The sequence below is a fragment of the Nothoprocta perdicaria genome, unplaced genomic scaffold (assembly GCF_003342845.1).
Source record: "Nothoprocta perdicaria isolate Ctin4 unplaced genomic scaffold, notPer1 scaffold_398, whole genome shotgun sequence".
Lineage (NCBI taxonomy): Eukaryota > Metazoa > Chordata > Aves > Tinamiformes > Tinamidae > Nothoprocta > Nothoprocta perdicaria.
In genome coordinates, this window is record NW_020455641.1 from 250,609 (window position 1) to 264,839 (window position 14,231).

General features: G+C 65.6%; 3 protein-coding genes across 4 annotated transcripts in view; 1 reads left to right on the forward strand and 2 right to left on the reverse strand.

Moving 5' to 3' along the window:
- Positions 1–14,231, reverse strand: part of LOC112952280 (zinc finger protein 239-like) — a 108,944-nt gene that overhangs the window by 2,571 nt on the left and 92,142 nt on the right. The window lies entirely within an intron of this gene.
- On the forward strand, positions 2,994–5,922 carry ASB8 (ankyrin repeat and SOCS box containing 8). The gene is made up of 4 exons (XM_026045062.1): positions 2,994–3,046; positions 3,388–3,520; positions 4,101–4,205; positions 4,563–5,922. The coding sequence occupies exons 2-4, from the start codon at positions 3,404–3,406 to the stop codon at positions 5,193–5,195; spliced, it is 855 nt and encodes a 284-aa protein (XP_025900847.1). The 5' UTR covers positions 2,994–3,046; positions 3,388–3,403; the 3' UTR covers positions 5,196–5,922.
- PFKM (phosphofructokinase, muscle) lies at positions 6,845–12,506 on the reverse strand. 2 transcript variants are annotated; one of them, XM_026045058.1, is made up of 22 exons: positions 12,416–12,506; positions 11,432–11,505; positions 11,275–11,352; positions 10,680–10,869; positions 10,284–10,449; positions 10,162–10,206; positions 9,966–10,074; positions 9,775–9,870; positions 9,570–9,662; positions 9,349–9,474; positions 9,195–9,259; positions 9,053–9,116; positions 8,830–8,976; positions 8,623–8,693; positions 8,409–8,496; positions 8,170–8,322; positions 7,930–8,094; positions 7,767–7,828; positions 7,575–7,686; positions 7,383–7,482; positions 7,184–7,289; positions 6,845–7,035 (listed from the first exon to the last, which is right to left on the reverse strand). In XM_026045058.1, the coding sequence occupies exons 1-22, from the start codon at positions 12,504–12,506 to the stop codon at positions 6,888–6,890; spliced, it is 2,349 nt and encodes a 782-aa protein (XP_025900843.1). In that variant the 3' UTR covers positions 6,845–6,887. The 2 variants fall into 2 exon arrangements, with proteins under 2 accessions (XP_025900843.1, XP_025900844.1); XM_026045059.1 differs by lacking the exon at positions 12,416–12,506 and having other exon boundaries at positions 11,432–11,512.

The following is a 14,231-nucleotide window of genomic DNA, read 5'->3' on the forward strand; positions in this document are numbered from 1 at the left end:
GGCGCTGGCCCCCGGCCGCGAGGCAGGGCTGGCGCGGGAGGCCGGGAACAGGAAGGTCCCAGCGTCATCCCATTCCCCCGGCCCTGCTGCCGGCTCGCAGGGAGCCGGATGCTTTTCCGCTGGGCTCTCTGCAAGCGGAGAGGTGGGAAAAGTGGGGGCAGGGGGGGAGAAGGAGCGGGAGGTTGTTCCTGACTCTATCGCATCCCACCGGGACCCCCAGATCCGCCTGGATGGAGCTCAGGGCCATGGAAATAGAACAGGGAGGATCCTGTGCATTGTGACAGTGGGAATTCCTGCTTTGGAGAGGCAGGGAAGTATCTCGAGCGGGTTTAGATGCTGGGAGGTGAAATTTGGGTGGGGAGCAGGGGGAAGCAAAGGGAGCCCCCCCTGCCACCGCCTGCTCCTGTTTAACGGATCTGCGCCGGGATCGCCCGCGATTCCCGGCTGTGGTTCCGCAGGCGGCTCCATGTGCCCTGGGGCGGCGGGCGGGGCGGCGCGTGCCGCCCAACCGCATATTAGCCCTCCGAGAAGCCACTGCGCTGGAGGGGAAAGAAACATTTTTTGGGGTTTTTTGGGGGGCAAAAACCCCACCCGGCAGCGGGGAAATGTCCCCGCGCTCCCCGTGCAGCGCCGGGTGCCGAAAGGCCCCTCGGCTCCATGGAGGCTGCAGCCGTGGGGCCGGGGTGACGGTGACGGCGCCGGGGACGCCTCGGACACCGGCCTTCCCGCCAGCTCTGGGCCATCCCTGGTGCCCCCGGATCCTGCCGTGGTGCCGGGCAGCGCGAGCGGGCCGGGCGACAGCCACGGACACCGGCTCCGCGGAGCCCTCTCCAGCTCCCTCCTCATCCATCCTTTTTCCAGACCCTCTATGCCTTCTCCATCCCTCATCCGTCTCCTCTACCCCTTCTCCATCCCCTCCATCCCTTCCCCATCCCATCTCCATCCTCTCCATCCCTTCCTCATCTCCTCCATCACTTCTCCAATTCCCTACTTTGTTCCATCCCCTGCTTTCCTTTTCCATCTCCATCCCTTCCCCACGCACTCTTCATCCCTTCTCCATCCTCTCCATCCCTCTTCAATCCCTCTTACATGTCTTCCTCATCCCTTATCCATCCCCACCGCCCCTCCCCTGTCCCAGCTCCAGGATGGGGACAGCACTGGGACATCTGCGCCCTCCTCCCAAACTCAGGCTTAATTCCCAGCTCAGCCTGCCCTGTCCCTTCCCAGGACAAGGGCCCAGTGCCAGGGGGCAGGACACTCATGGAGCATCGTCCAGGTGGGAACAGAGGGGCAACATCCGCGCAGAGTGCCTGGATTCCCCCTCCAGAAGGTGGGAATGGGTGTCCCTGCATCCTGGGATCGGGGTGTCCCTGTGTCCCGGGAGCAGGGTGTCCCCACACTGTGAGAATGGGGCGTCCGCGTGCCCTGGAATGGGGACATCCCTGCACACTGGGATCAGGGTGTCCCTGCACCATGGGAATGGGGCATCCCTGCACCCCAGGCTCAGGGTATCCCTGCATCCCTGCACCATGGGAATAGGGCAGCGCTGCCTCCCAGGCTCAGGACATCCTTGCATCCCTGCACCATGGGAATGAGGCGTCCCTTCACCCCAGGCTTAGGACATCCCTGCATCCCTGCACCATGGGAATGTGGCAGCGCTGCCTCCCAGGCTCAGGGCATTCCCACATCCCCGGCCCGGGGCTGTCCGGTGGGATGCAGCACACGGGGCGGGGGGACCCACCGGAAAGGCTCCGCAGCCCCGCGAGCCGAGGGGACAGCGCTCCTGGACGAGGCTGTTCCTGGGGTGTGGATGGGGGGACCCTCTTTTCACGCCCCCTCCCCCCCCATAATAGCCACCCTCTGCCAGGTGTTTGCAGCTGGATGGAGCTGGGGGGTGAAGAGGGGGGTCTTTGAACCCCTGGAAACACCTTGACCTACACCGGGTGTTTGCAGCTGTAGGGGAGCCTTCAAGGTCCCCCCTCCTGCCCCCTGGAAGCCGCTGTATCCAACATGGAATGGGAAGGGTCGACCCTGCCAGGATGGCCCCTCCCGGGGTACAGGCGGCGCCTCTGGCTGCGTACAGCCGACAACAGGGAGCTCAGTGGTGGCGGCATGGCCGCCTGTTGAGCTGCCCCGACTGCGAGCTGCTGCTGTTAGCCAGCGGTGGTGTCACCCAGCACCCTGCGCGGTGATTCCTGTTGTCACCAGCGTTGGGGGAGTGTTCCAAGTCCTGTCGACGCACTATAGGACTGGACTGAGCTGTTGCCACATCAGGGTGTTGGGTCACCCTAACAGACCGTAGTGTCACCCCACCCAGGTGACAGGGTACCCCCCAAGCTGGGCTGTCACTGTGTCACACTGTTGGGTCACCCACGGGGCTGGGCTGTCACCAATCAGGCTGCTAGGTCCCCACGTGGAAAGGGGTTGTCACTGTGTCAGGATGTCAGGTCACCCTGTATGACTGTATCCTGTCACCCAGCACGATTGTGACCTGTCACAGCGACACCCCATCAGCCAGCAGCACGGCAATGGTGTCCCGTCACCAGGTGAGGTGACGTCCAGGTGTCACCCCTCAGAGCCTCTTGTCACCCGTTGTGGTGACACCTGGGGTGCTCGTTGCCATGGCGACACCGCGGTGCGCCCTAGGGTCAGTTGTGCTGTGCCAGGCCGCGTTGCCATGGCGACGCCGGGAGCCGGGCTCGCTGGATTAGTGGCGCGCCAGGGCCGGGGCGGGGCTTGTGGTACGAGCCGCAATGGCGATTGGAGGAGAGCACGGTGAGAGGCGACGCTCTTTAAACAGCAAAGGCGAGGATTGGAGGAGCGCAAGCTGTGGGTGCGGGCCTGAGTCGAGAGAAGAAGAGCCGATTGGCCTAGAGCCAGAAGGAGGGCAGCGATTGGAGGAGAAGCGGGCGGGGCGGGCGGGGCCGAGCGGGGTTGGCGTCGCGGATGGTGCTGCGCATGCGCTGCCCCGCTTCCGGCTTCGTGCCTTTCCCCTTCCGGGTGGCGGCGCCGGTGGGTGTCGGGGGCTGTTGAGCGGCGGCGCTCGGTGAGCGCGGCCCTTGCGGCGCCTCGGGGGGCCCCGCGGGGCTGCCCCGCCGTGGGGGCGATTCCCCGGCCCCTCCCGGTTCGGGAGGGAGTCGTGTAGGGCTGGGGCCTAACCGGGCGGGCTGGGCCCGCTTGAGGGGGAAGTCGTGCGGCCTTGAGGCCCTGGGATGGAGGGGGGGCTCTCGTGCGGACCCGGCTCCAGCAGCGGGATGGGGAAGCGCTGGGATGCCGGGGGTGGGGGAAGCCCTTGGGAAGCGCTGGGATGCCGGGGGTGGGGGAGCCGGGCCCTGGCGCGGCGCGGGGGGCTCTCGGGCCCGCGGCGGTGCTCACCGGTGCGCGCAGGCCGCCCGCCCGCGCCATGTGGTACGTCATGCAGAGCGTGCAGAGCAAGTACTCGCTGTCCGAGCGCCTCATCCGCACCATCGCCGCCATCCGCTCCTTCCCGCACGACAACGTCGAGGACCTCATCGGCCGGGTGAGGCGGGACCCCCGCGCCCCGGAGGCCCCTCTGCTTTCCACCTCCTGCTCCCGTCTCCCGCCTCGGAGCCGGGGCCGCCGCTTGCACTAAACACCCGCGGCTCGGCGGTTGTTTGAGGTTGCAGTGTGATTTGCCCGAGGGAGGGGGCCTGGGAGCCCCTTGTCCTTCAGGATTTCAGTCGGAGAGTCCTGCTTAATCCTGACTGATCCAGGCAGCTGCTGAGCTATTTTGGGTCAGCTTTATCCATAGATGATGCTGGGAAGGAGATGGAGCTGTCCCTTTGCCCCTGCCTGCAGGCAGTGGAATTTTTGGCGGGGAGGTTTAATTAAATCAAGGCATTTTTAGCTCTAGGCCAGCAGGGAAGGAGCAGCTGTAGCCGGTTCTGCTTTGCGGGGACGTCGGCCTGGCTCTGAGCCCGCTGTGGCCACGAGCACCTGGGGGGCGTCCGTGCGGCGCCGGCGCCCGCCCGCTTCCCAGCGGAGCCCGAGGCCCTGGGGCTCAAAGCAGCGGGAAGGGGAAGGGGCCGGGAACGGGCGGGTTCGCTCAGCTCCGCCGCTGGGTTCCCGTCTCCGTGCAGGGAGCAGACGTGAACTGCATGCATGGCACGCTGAAACCGCTGCACTGCGCCTGTATGGTGGCTGACGCCGACTGTGTGGAGCTGCTGCTGCAGAAGGGAGCCGAGGTAACAGCCCCGTGGTCGTTTCCGTGTTTGGGTTCGAGGTTCCCTGGGGCAGGGAGGCGGTTTTGTGGCAAAAGCCTAAAGGGAAGAATTAAAAAGCTGTAGGTTTCCTGCCTGATTTGGGGCACTTGAATTAAAAAGCTGTACGTTTCGTGCCTGATTTGGGGCACTTCCCCGTGGCAGCAGGCACACGGTACAGCCCTCGTGCCTCGCTTTCCCGTTCTGCGTTGGAGATGAGTTGGGACTAGGGATGTAGGGGGTTGTATGGGGCTGGCGAAGCTTTCCCTGCCGCCGGTGCTGGGAGCATTTGGGAAGGGCCTTCGGCAGCGGCTTCGCCCTCATCCTGCCTCCTCGCTGCAGGTGAACGCCCTGGACGGCTACAACCGGACCGCGCTGCACTACGCAGCAGAGAAGGACGAGACGTGTGTGGAGATCCTGCTGGAATACGGCGCCGACCCCAACGCGCTGGACGGCAACAAGGACACGCCGCTGCACTGGGCCGCCTTCAAGAACAACGCGGAGTGCGCGCGGGCGCTGCTGGAGAGCGGCGCGCGGGTCGACGCGCGCGACTACAACGACGACACGCCGCTCAGCTGGGCCGCCATGAAGGGCAACCTGGAGAGCGTGAGCGTCCTGCTCGACTTCGGCGCCGAGGTGCGCGTGGTCAACCTCAAAGGGCAGACGCCCATCTCGCGCCTCGTGGCGCTGCTCGGCCGGGGCCTGGGCACGGAGCGTGAGGATTCCTGCTTCGACCTGCTGCACCGGGCCGCCGGGCACGTGGAGCTGCGCAGGAACGGCCGCCTGCCCCGCGAGGTGACGCGGGACCAGCAGCTCTGCGAGAAGCTCACGCTGCTGTGCTCCGCGCCGGGCACGCTCAAGACGCTGTCGCGCTGCGCCGTGCGCCGCAGCCTGGGCGTGCGCTTCCTGCCCGAGGCCGTGAAGGCGCTGCCGCTGCCCGCCTCCCTGCAGGAATACGTGCTGCTCCTCAGCTAAGCGAGAGCGGACGCTCCGGGCGCCGCCTCGCGTCGTTCCGCGCTTGGCTTACGACCCCCTTCCGCCCCGCTCCGTGCGGGGTGCCGAGAGCAACCCGAGGATCCGCTCGCTTTGGGCCTCGCACAGGCTGCATCCCCTCCTGGGCTGCTCGCCCGCCTGGGATTCCTCCTGCTCGGATCCGGGGTGGGGGAGTGCCATGCTCCGGTGCTTGGCTCCTCCCGAGCTCTCTCCCTTTGCTTTGAGCTGCATCCTCCCCAGACAACCCGCCCATATTGGATCCCGGATCCTCCTTTGCTCCAGGCAAGAGGTTGGGAGGAGGTGCTGCAGTGACCTGTTGGCGGGAAGCGCAGGGAAAAGCACATCCCGAGTCCGCGTATCGGCTCCACCTGAACGGAGCGCCACGAGCACAGGCTTCCTTTCAACATGTGGGAAGGTCTTTCCTCCTCTTCCCTCTAGTTTTTAAGACTTTCCCGGCTTTTTCAAGGGGAAAAGTGGGGAACAGAGGGCTCGGCAAACCAAGCGTGATCCCCGGGGCCGCTGAGGGAAGCGTCGGGATAAAGGTGCGAGTTGGTCGAGCAGGGACATGCGCTCGGAGCGAGGCGCTGTGGCTGCTGACTCCTTCCTCCACTTGCCCCTTCGGATTTGCACCGTCCACTGCCCGTCTTGTCGTTTTTATTTATGTATCCACGTGTATTTTGGAAGGAATCATGCAAAAGCAGCCCGTCCGCAGGGAAGCTGAGCGGGAATGCCGCAGGAAGTGCCCTCCCTCCCCTCAGCAGGTCCCGCGCCCGAAGGGAACGTTCCCAGCAGCCGGGGAGGGCGGAGGCTCCGAAAGAAGGACAGGGAGGCCGTGCGGAAGCGCCCGCGGAGCCGCCGCGGCGTCTCGCGTGTCTGCATCCCACGTTCACGGAAATAAAAGGCCTCCGGCGAGCCGGGCGCAGGGTCCTGCTCTGGCTGGCTCTGCCTTTCGCGTGAGTTTTGCCTCTAATCCCGCTCTTTTTGCCCCTTCCTTCTCCCTGCTTTGATCTGCCAGGCTTGGCTTCTCCTTGGCCACCTTGGCAGCCTCATCCTAGCCTCACGTGACGTCCCTGGGGGGAGACCCCTCCCTGTGTGCTGGGGCGGTGGCAGGAGCCACCCTGGTGGCACCTGCCTGGTTCCGATGCCTTTGGGATGCCCCAAGGCCCCGCACAGCTTCATGCCCTGTTAGAGCTGCCCTGCTGGGGGCAGAGCAGGGGGATCTGAGTTGTTTTATGGGAGAAATCTGGGGGAGGAAACAAGATTTTTCCTCTCCGTGCTGAGAAACGTGCACTGGGCTCCCGTTGAATGCAGCCATCATCCGCTGGTGGGCGAACATCAGACGTTTGAGCGCTGTTGGTGTTGCAACCACGGCTGAGTGGTGCCAATTTATTGAAGCGTCTTATTTATGCCTTTAAGCCAAGGAGACCTCCTAGTAACTCTACCCAGACTGCTTGCTCTCAGCTCCGCGCCACGTGCTGCCCTGCAACGAGCTGCTTGGGAGACGCGTTTCCGTCGGGCTCCCCCGTCACGCAGCTATCCACGGGCCTTGCGAAAGCCCCCGAGGGGAGTGGCGGCCTCGGGAACGTGCCCTGGCACCGGCAGGGGAGCCGCAACCGGGAGCGGTTTCTTTGGAGGCTCCCGGAGCGGAGGGGTCGGGGGCAGCTGGGGGTCTCGTTAGATGTGGGACTCCAGTGAGACCCTCTTGCGCGTCACGTGCTCCAGGTGGGCTTTCTCCGACGTGTCCAGCTCGATGCTGTACTTGGCCAGGATCTTCAGGATGGGCCGCAGCTTCAGCCACCACTGCTCCTTAGGGATGCGGTGCCTGGAGGATGGGTGGCACTGAGGACCCCGTGCCAGCCAGGACGGGGGCTCCGACGCTTCCCACCCTCGGGAAAACCCCATCTGGGCACCAGCCGGGCGGGTTCCCAGCCCTGCTCCGCGCCCCGTCCCAAGGGGCCCGCGGCACCTACACGAAATCCGTCTGCTCCTTGAGCTCAGTGAGGGGCTGGAAGACGAGGCTGCGCTTGCGCATGCCCAGCAGGCAGGCCGAGTCGGCCGTGTTGGCGAAGATGCGACCTACGAGGGGAGGCCGCCGGCGCTCAGCGCTCCCTTCCCGCGGAAGCGCCAGTGCCGGAGGGGCCGTTTTGTGTCTCCTGCCGCGGGACCTACCGTGCCTGGAGCACTCCTTGATCTTCCCGGTGATCCAGGCCACGGACTTGGCGCCCATTTTGGTGCCGAAGTTCCTGTCGAAGGGGGTCGGCGTGCCGCCCTGCGCGGGGAAAAGCAGCGGGCGCGTGGAGGGAGCCGTGGGCTCCGTGCCAGAGCCGCCGCGGGGGCCTCGGCGCCACCGCGGGTCCCCACCTGCTGCATGTGGCCCAGCACGTTCTTCCTGCAGTCGAAGATGCCCTTGCCCTCCTCGGAGTAGAGGTTGTAGATGAAGTCGGTGGTGTAGTTCTCGTTGCAGTGCTCGTTCCTGTGGGGGCAGCGTGCTCGGACTCGGCCCGCGCGGCGCCGCAGAGGCCCGGCCTCCCCGCGGCCCCGCACTGCCCTCACCTCAGCACCAGGCCTCTCTTCACCGTCGTCTTCATCTTCTGCGTCAAATGCTCCACGTTCATCTGCGGGAAAAGAGGCGACAGGGAGGTCAGGGCCTCTCCTTGGAAATGCAGTGGGGATGCACGAGGCCTCCCAAGGGTCGCTTGGCCCTCGGCCTCCCCACCTGCAGGTCACGGATGCTGAAATGCTCCTCGAAGATGTAGGCGGCGTCGGCGCCGCCCGCCAGCCCTGCCATGGTGGCCAGGTAGCCGCAGTAGCCACCCATGGTCTCGATGATGAAGACGCGGCGCTTGGTCCCGGCCGCCGACTGCTTGATGCGGTCACAGGTCTGGGGACAAGGAGGGACGAGCTCAGGGGCACTTCAGTGCCAGGAGGACAGCGGGGCGGCTTGGGGGGCACCTACTGTGGTGATGGTGTTGAGGGCGGTGTCAGCGCCGATGCTGAAGTCGGAGCCGGGCACGTTGTTGGAGACGGTGGCGGGGATGACGCAGAGCGGGATGCAGAGCTCCTCGTACTTGGCGCGACCCTCCAAGAGCTCCAGGCTGCCCATGAAGGCCTGCGGGGGGATGGTGACAGGGAGGCTGGTGACACCAGGTCCTGGTGCTGCCCCTGTGTGAGCGGCGCCGCCCGCCCCGTGCTCACCTCGAAGCCGCCGATGATGATGAGCCCGTGGATGCCGAAGTTGTTGATGGTTGCGCTGATTTCCTCAAAGTATTTCTTGGGCAAAGTCCTGGTGGGAGCAGCAGGAGTTCTGGAGCACGGCCCAGGCCCCGGTGCCCCTTTTTCCCCTGGATTGGGACATGGCTGAAAGCACCTGCCTGGCATGGGGTGTTTCCAACCACGCGGACAATTTTACCTCTTTGTCCCCAGTTTGGAGCCACCGAGGCCGGTCCAGCCACCCACTTTGTCCCAGCTGATCTCTTCCACCTGGGAGGAAGCAGAAACGCAGTGGTTGGATGGACAGCAACGCCACCCCAGCACCCGTGAGGCCGGGGCGGGCCAGATAAATTCCCAAGCGGAGCGAGATCCGTATGGATAAGGGGAACCTCGCCAAGGAAGGTACCATGCCCGAAGCGAACCCCTCGAAGCCGTCGTGCACCGCCAGCATGCGGTGGCCGTGGATGAGGCCGATCCTGACGGTGGAGCGCACGGCCGCGTTCATGCCGGCAGCCGGCGCGCCCACGTTCATCACGGCCAGCGTGTAGCCGCTCTGTGGGGACAAACGGCGCCTTGGGGACAGGGACCGGCGGCGGCGGCAGCGCGCGCCAGCCCGTGCCCAGCTCTACCTTGGTGGGCGGCGGGCGGATGTGCGCCAGCAGCTTGTACACGTTCCAGTTGTTCTGGAAACTCCTGCGGGATGAGACGGGAGTGAGGGGGGCCCGGCGTGGGCGGCGCCCGTCACCCCGCCTGGCCCGCACGGGCGCTCACCGTCCCCGCAGCTTGAGGGCGTCGTCGAAGCGGCCCTCGTTCATGGCTGTTGTCACATCTTTGGTCTGCGGGAGGACAGGGCCGGTTCAGGAGCTGTTTGCCCGGGAGCGTTGGGTGCCGCGGGATGGCGCCCGGTGCCTGTCGCCGTACTCACCACCTGCACGCACTCCATGAGGGGCAGGCGCACGGCCTGGTTCCCCGAGAGGCTCACGACGCAGGCCGGCGTGTCCGGCGTCCCCTCCAGCAGCGCCATGACGGCCTCGACGCCCATGCGGCTCCCCTGGCACGCGGGGACACGCCGGGGCCGTCACCGCTCGGCCCGAGGCGCCGTGCGGGGAGGCCGCGGCGGGAGCCGGCGGCGAGGGGGGCTCCTACCAGGATGCGGTCAAAGGCGGAGGGCGTCCCGCCGCGCTGCACGTGGCCCAGGATGGTGACCCGCGTGTCGTAGCCCAGGCGCTTCACCACGAGCTGCAGGACACGACGAGACGTTTGGCGCCATTGGGGACAGTCCCGTGGCAGAGCGGGGACCCTCCCCGGGTGGGAGGACGGGGCTCCCCGGAGTCCCCCCTGTCCCTCTTACGTTCTTGATGTCGTCGGCGGTGATGGCTTTGCCGTGGCGGTCGATGGCACCTTCAGCCACGATGATGATGTTGAGCCTGGAGCCCCCGAGCCTGGTCTGGGGTGGAGAGTTGGCACCATGGGAAGGGGGTCACCGTGGCAGACTGGAGAATCCCCTGGGGTCCGCCTCACCGAGGGGCACCCGTTTGTTACCTCCGTGAGGCGCCGGCACAGATGATCCTCCCAGTCGTCCTCGGGAGGAGATTCGGGGATGAAGACCCAGTCGGCGCCGCAGGCCAGGGAGGTGACGAGAGCCAGGTAGCTGCGGGCACAGGCGGGGCCTTTCGGGGCCTTTTCCCCCAAATCCATCGTTTCGGCAGCAGCATCCGAGCGGCCCCCCCAGCCTTACCCGCAGTGACGGCCCATGACCTCCAGCACGAACGTCCTCTGGTGGCTGTGGGGGACACGGCGGAGCGTCAGTCCCGGCGGGGAGCCGGCCCGGATGCCGGGGCCCCCCGCGGGCGCCGGTACCTCTGCGCGGTGGTGGTGATGGCGTCCACGATCTCCATGATGCGGTGCAGCGCCGAGTCAGTGCCGATGGTCATGTCGGTGCCGCAGAAGTCGTTGTCAATGGAGCCCACCATGCCCACGATGTTGAGGTAGCTGGAGCTCTTGGCCTCCTCCGCCGTGATCCCCCCTGCGAGGAGGAGGCGGGAGAGGGGGCTGCAGCTTTGGCCGTGGGAGACACGGCACAAAGAGGGGCGCGATGTGTGATGCCACCCGCTCCCATCGCCCTGGCTGCGTTTGCTGAGGGGAGACGGCTGCGGAGCAGCGGGAATCTCAGCAGCAGGGCCCAAAACCAACCCGCAGACGGGAAAAACATCCCGGAATACGGCCCTTTGCGGGCATTTTTGCCCGGCACCCTACCCGTCTTGAGCAGCTCGGCCAGGAGGCTGCTCCACTCGGCCCGGAAGGTGTCGGCCCCGGTGAGGCTGCCGTCGCCGCCGATGACGCACAGGTTGGTGATGCCGCGTTTCACCAGGTTGCGGGCGGCCTTCAGGCGGCCCTCGCGCGTGCGGAAGTCCTGGCAGCGGGCGCTGCCGATGACCGTGCCGCCCTGTGAGGGCAAGAAGGTGGGTCCCCATCACCCTGGATCCCTCCCCGGCCCTTTTATTCCCGCGGGATGTCTCTCCTGGAGCTCTCCTTTCTGCAGTGTGCGCCCTGGTGCTGGGGTTGGGGGCAGAGCACCCTGCTTTGGGTGTTTGGGGTGCTTGGGGTTCCTGTGGGTGCCTGCGGCCCCCTCAGTGGCCACGCGGCTCCAGCTGGGGGTTGTTTATGAAACCGGAGCCGCCAGCTCCGATTTCGCGTTATTTTGGGGTTCGGACCTTCGCTCTGACCCCGGCCCCGCAGCGTCCGGTTACGCGCCAAGGAAAAGGTCAGGGCGCCGCCGCGCCGCCCTCCCCGGCAGCGCCGTGACCTTCTCGCCGCCGCCAGCCCCGCGGCACCGGCCGCCCGGGCTCACCAGCTGCAGCATCATGGACACGCACTCCCACGAGGCCTCCTTGATGTTCTCCCCTCCATCCACCAGCCCTTGGTAGCCCTAGGGACAAAGCCGGAGCTTGAGGCTTCCCTGTGCATCCCGCTTCCAGGAGCGGCCCGTGCTCCGCCGCGGTCCCCACCTCATGCACGAAGTAGACCTTGGTGCCCAGGGAGATGCCAACGCGCACGACGGCGCGCACGGCCGCATTCATTCCTGCCGGGAAAGCCGAGCGTCAGCGGGAAGGAATGGAATGGAAAGACACAGAAGGGAAAGGTGCAGAGCCCGGCGGCGTTTTCCCAGAGCGTCCCCATCTCCCGCCACATCAGTGCCCAAGGGGGAGCCGCGGCGGGATGCCGGCTCCGAGGGAGCGGCGCCATCGGCAGCGCGTGGGCTCCGGCTTCCCCGGCTCCGAGTTATTTTTGCGCCGCTGACATTTAGCTCGGCCGGTAACCGGAGCCGCTCGCGCTCATGTGACGCCTCCGCGGCCGGCGACCGACACAACTCGTGTCACGCCAGCCCGGCGCTGTCACCGAGGCGCTGCTGACGAAGCCAAGACACCCCGAGCGCTCCGTGCGGAGCTCCCAGCGGAGCAAAGCCCAACGTTCCCTCTGGAAACGCTCCCTTGCGGCATTCGCTCCTGCCCCGGCTCAGATAAGCGGGGTCAGGGGGTTTTTGCCTTGTTCTGACCTCCCCTCCTTGCTTCTCCCAGTATTTTTTCCTCCTCCTTAGGAAAAAAAAGAAAAAAAGAAAAGGGAAACGAAGGCAAGGCTCCCTCCCAACCTTGGACAGGGGGGACGTTCCCCTCACCTGCCCACACTGCCCTTGCCTGCCCATAATCCCACCTTTCCAGGCCCCTTTTCCTCGTGTTTCCCATGCTTTGGAAACAGTTTATTCCTAGCTGCAGGAATGCGAGGCTCCGGCTGCTGATCCGCTGCTTTCCCAGCACACAGAGTAACGCTCCCACGTGCCGATTATCCCAAAGAAACGCCTAAACCCCCCCTGGATTCCCAAAAAGCCGCTCGAGCCGTGAACCCCCGAGGCAGCCGCGCAGCAGGAGACTGGGGTGCGGACCCCCCCTTTTCCCAGGGGCTATTTGCGGAGAATGTGGAGAATCCAGCCTTACCCTGGGCATCCCCTCCGGACGTGAGCACCGCGATGGCCTTCCCGGCGCCCAGCCGCTCGGCACCGCCGGGCGTTTTGGACGGCTGTGCCATCTTCCGCGCTGGAAAAAGGAAAAAGACACCACCCAAAATAAAGGGAAGGAGCGGGGGGAAAGCAGGAGGCGTCCGGCGCGCCGCGGCGCTCGCTCTGCGCGCTGGCCCGTGCCCGGCGCCCTTTCAAGGCTGGGGGGGGACGAGGTGCCAAATTGGGCGGCGGGAGGGAGGGCACCTGGTGACACCCCCGGGGGGGCGGGGGGACATCCGCTTGTTTGTCCCCAAGCCCGGACACCCTTGGGCCGAGGGGCTGGATCCTGCCATGCCGGTTTTTGGGAGCCAGCCGGGTCTTTGCGCACTCCACAGGGGGAGAAGCGCCACGTTTGGTGGGAACGTGTTGGGAAATAGAGGCAGCGGGAGCCTTCGTTCCCGTGTCTGTGTTTGCTCCCTCCTTTTTGCTTATTCCTCCTCTTTTTTGCCCATTCCTTGCCTTTTTCCTTACTCCCTTTCCTTTCCTTTCTCCCATTCCCCTAGTCCCATTTCCCCACTCATTCCAGTTCCATTTCCCCATTGGTTCTAGTCAAATTTTCCTACTGGTTCTTGTCCCATTTCCCTGCCAGTTCCACCCCATTTCCCTGCTGTTTCCAGTCCCATTTCCCTGCCGGTTCTAGTCCCTTCTCCCTGCAGTTTCCAGACCCTTTTCCCCGCAGTTTCCAGCCCTGCTTCCTTGCCAGTTCCAGCCCTATTTCCTTGCCAGTTCCAGCCCTATTTCCTTGCCAGTTCCAGACCTATTTCCCTGCTGTTTCCAGTCCCATTTCCCTGCTGGTTCTAGTCCCTTTTCTCTGCAGTTTTCAGACCCTTTTCCTTGCCGGTTCCAGCCCCATTTCCCCGCAGTTTCCAGCCCCACTTCCCTGCCATTTCCAGCCCTATTTCCCTTCCAGTTCCAGCCCCATTTCCCTGCCGGTTCCCGTGCAGGCCCCCGCACTCGCCTGGCGGGTCCGCACCCTTCGGAGCGAAGGGGAAGAAGGTGAGGAAGAGGAAGATGGCGGCGAAGGTGAGCGATGCCGACAAGAGGAGCTTGGAGGCCTCCAGGGAAAACTCTGGGAAAGCCCCCATGGCCGGGGGACGGCTGTAACGGGATCAGCTGTAACGGGATCGCCTGTGCGGGAACCATCTGTAACAGGATCGGCGGTGCAGGGATCGGTGGTGCCGGGACCGCCCGGGCAGGGACCGCCTGTCCGGGGACGGGCTGTGCCGCGTGCGGCTGTCATGGGATCGGCTGTAACGGGAGCGGCTGTCACAGGACCGCCTGTAACGGGGCCATGTTAAAACAACCACTTGGGACCTGTAAGGGGACCCCCCCAGCCGGGGCTCTGGGGGTGACACCCCCTCCACAGGGTGTCCCCTGCGTGGGGTGACACCCGTACAGTGACACCCCATGGGGTGACAGTGCCCTGTAGGATGATGCTGCCCTCAGGATGGGCCCCATAGGGGGACACCCCCCCACAGGGGAGCCCCCTCCCCGCCATGGGGTTCCCCCCCCCTAGATTCACTGCCCCCCAGGGTGCCCCATAGGGGTGACCCCCTTTTGGGCTGCCCCATGGGGTCCCCCCATAGGTTCCCCCCCGCACACAACATCTCTCCCCACAGGATGCCCCCCCCATAGAATGGGTCCCTCCATACGGTACCCCCCCCTTGAGTGACTTCCCTCATAGGGGCAGTTCCCCCCACGCTGCCCCCCATAGGGTGCCCCCCATACGTTAATGTCCCCCACAGGGTGCCCCC

Bases quoted from the DNA above. Each gene is read 5' to 3' on its own strand.
- PFKM (XM_026045058.1), bottom strand. From the start codon at position 12,506: ATGGCACAGCCGTCCAAAACGCCCGGCGGTGCCGAGCGGCTGGGCGCC. The intron at 10,450-10,679 runs GTAGGGTGCCGG...TCCTCCTCGCAG, and splicing joins GGCCGAGCTGCTCAAGACGG to GGGGGATCACGGCGGAGGAG. The intron at 7,829-7,929 runs GTGGGGAGGCCG...CTTTTCCCGCAG, and splicing joins TCAGCATCCGTGACCTGCAG to ATGAACGTGGAGCATTTGAC.
- ASB8 (XM_026045062.1), top strand. From the start codon at position 3,404: ATGTGGTACGTCATGCAGAGCGTGCAGAGCAAGTACTCGCTGTCCGAG. The intron at 3,521-4,100 runs GTGAGGCGGGAC...GTCTCCGTGCAG, and splicing joins TCGAGGACCTCATCGGCCGG to GGAGCAGACGTGAACTGCAT. The intron at 4,206-4,562 runs GTAACAGCCCCG...TCCTCGCTGCAG, and splicing joins TGCTGCAGAAGGGAGCCGAG to GTGAACGCCCTGGACGGCTA.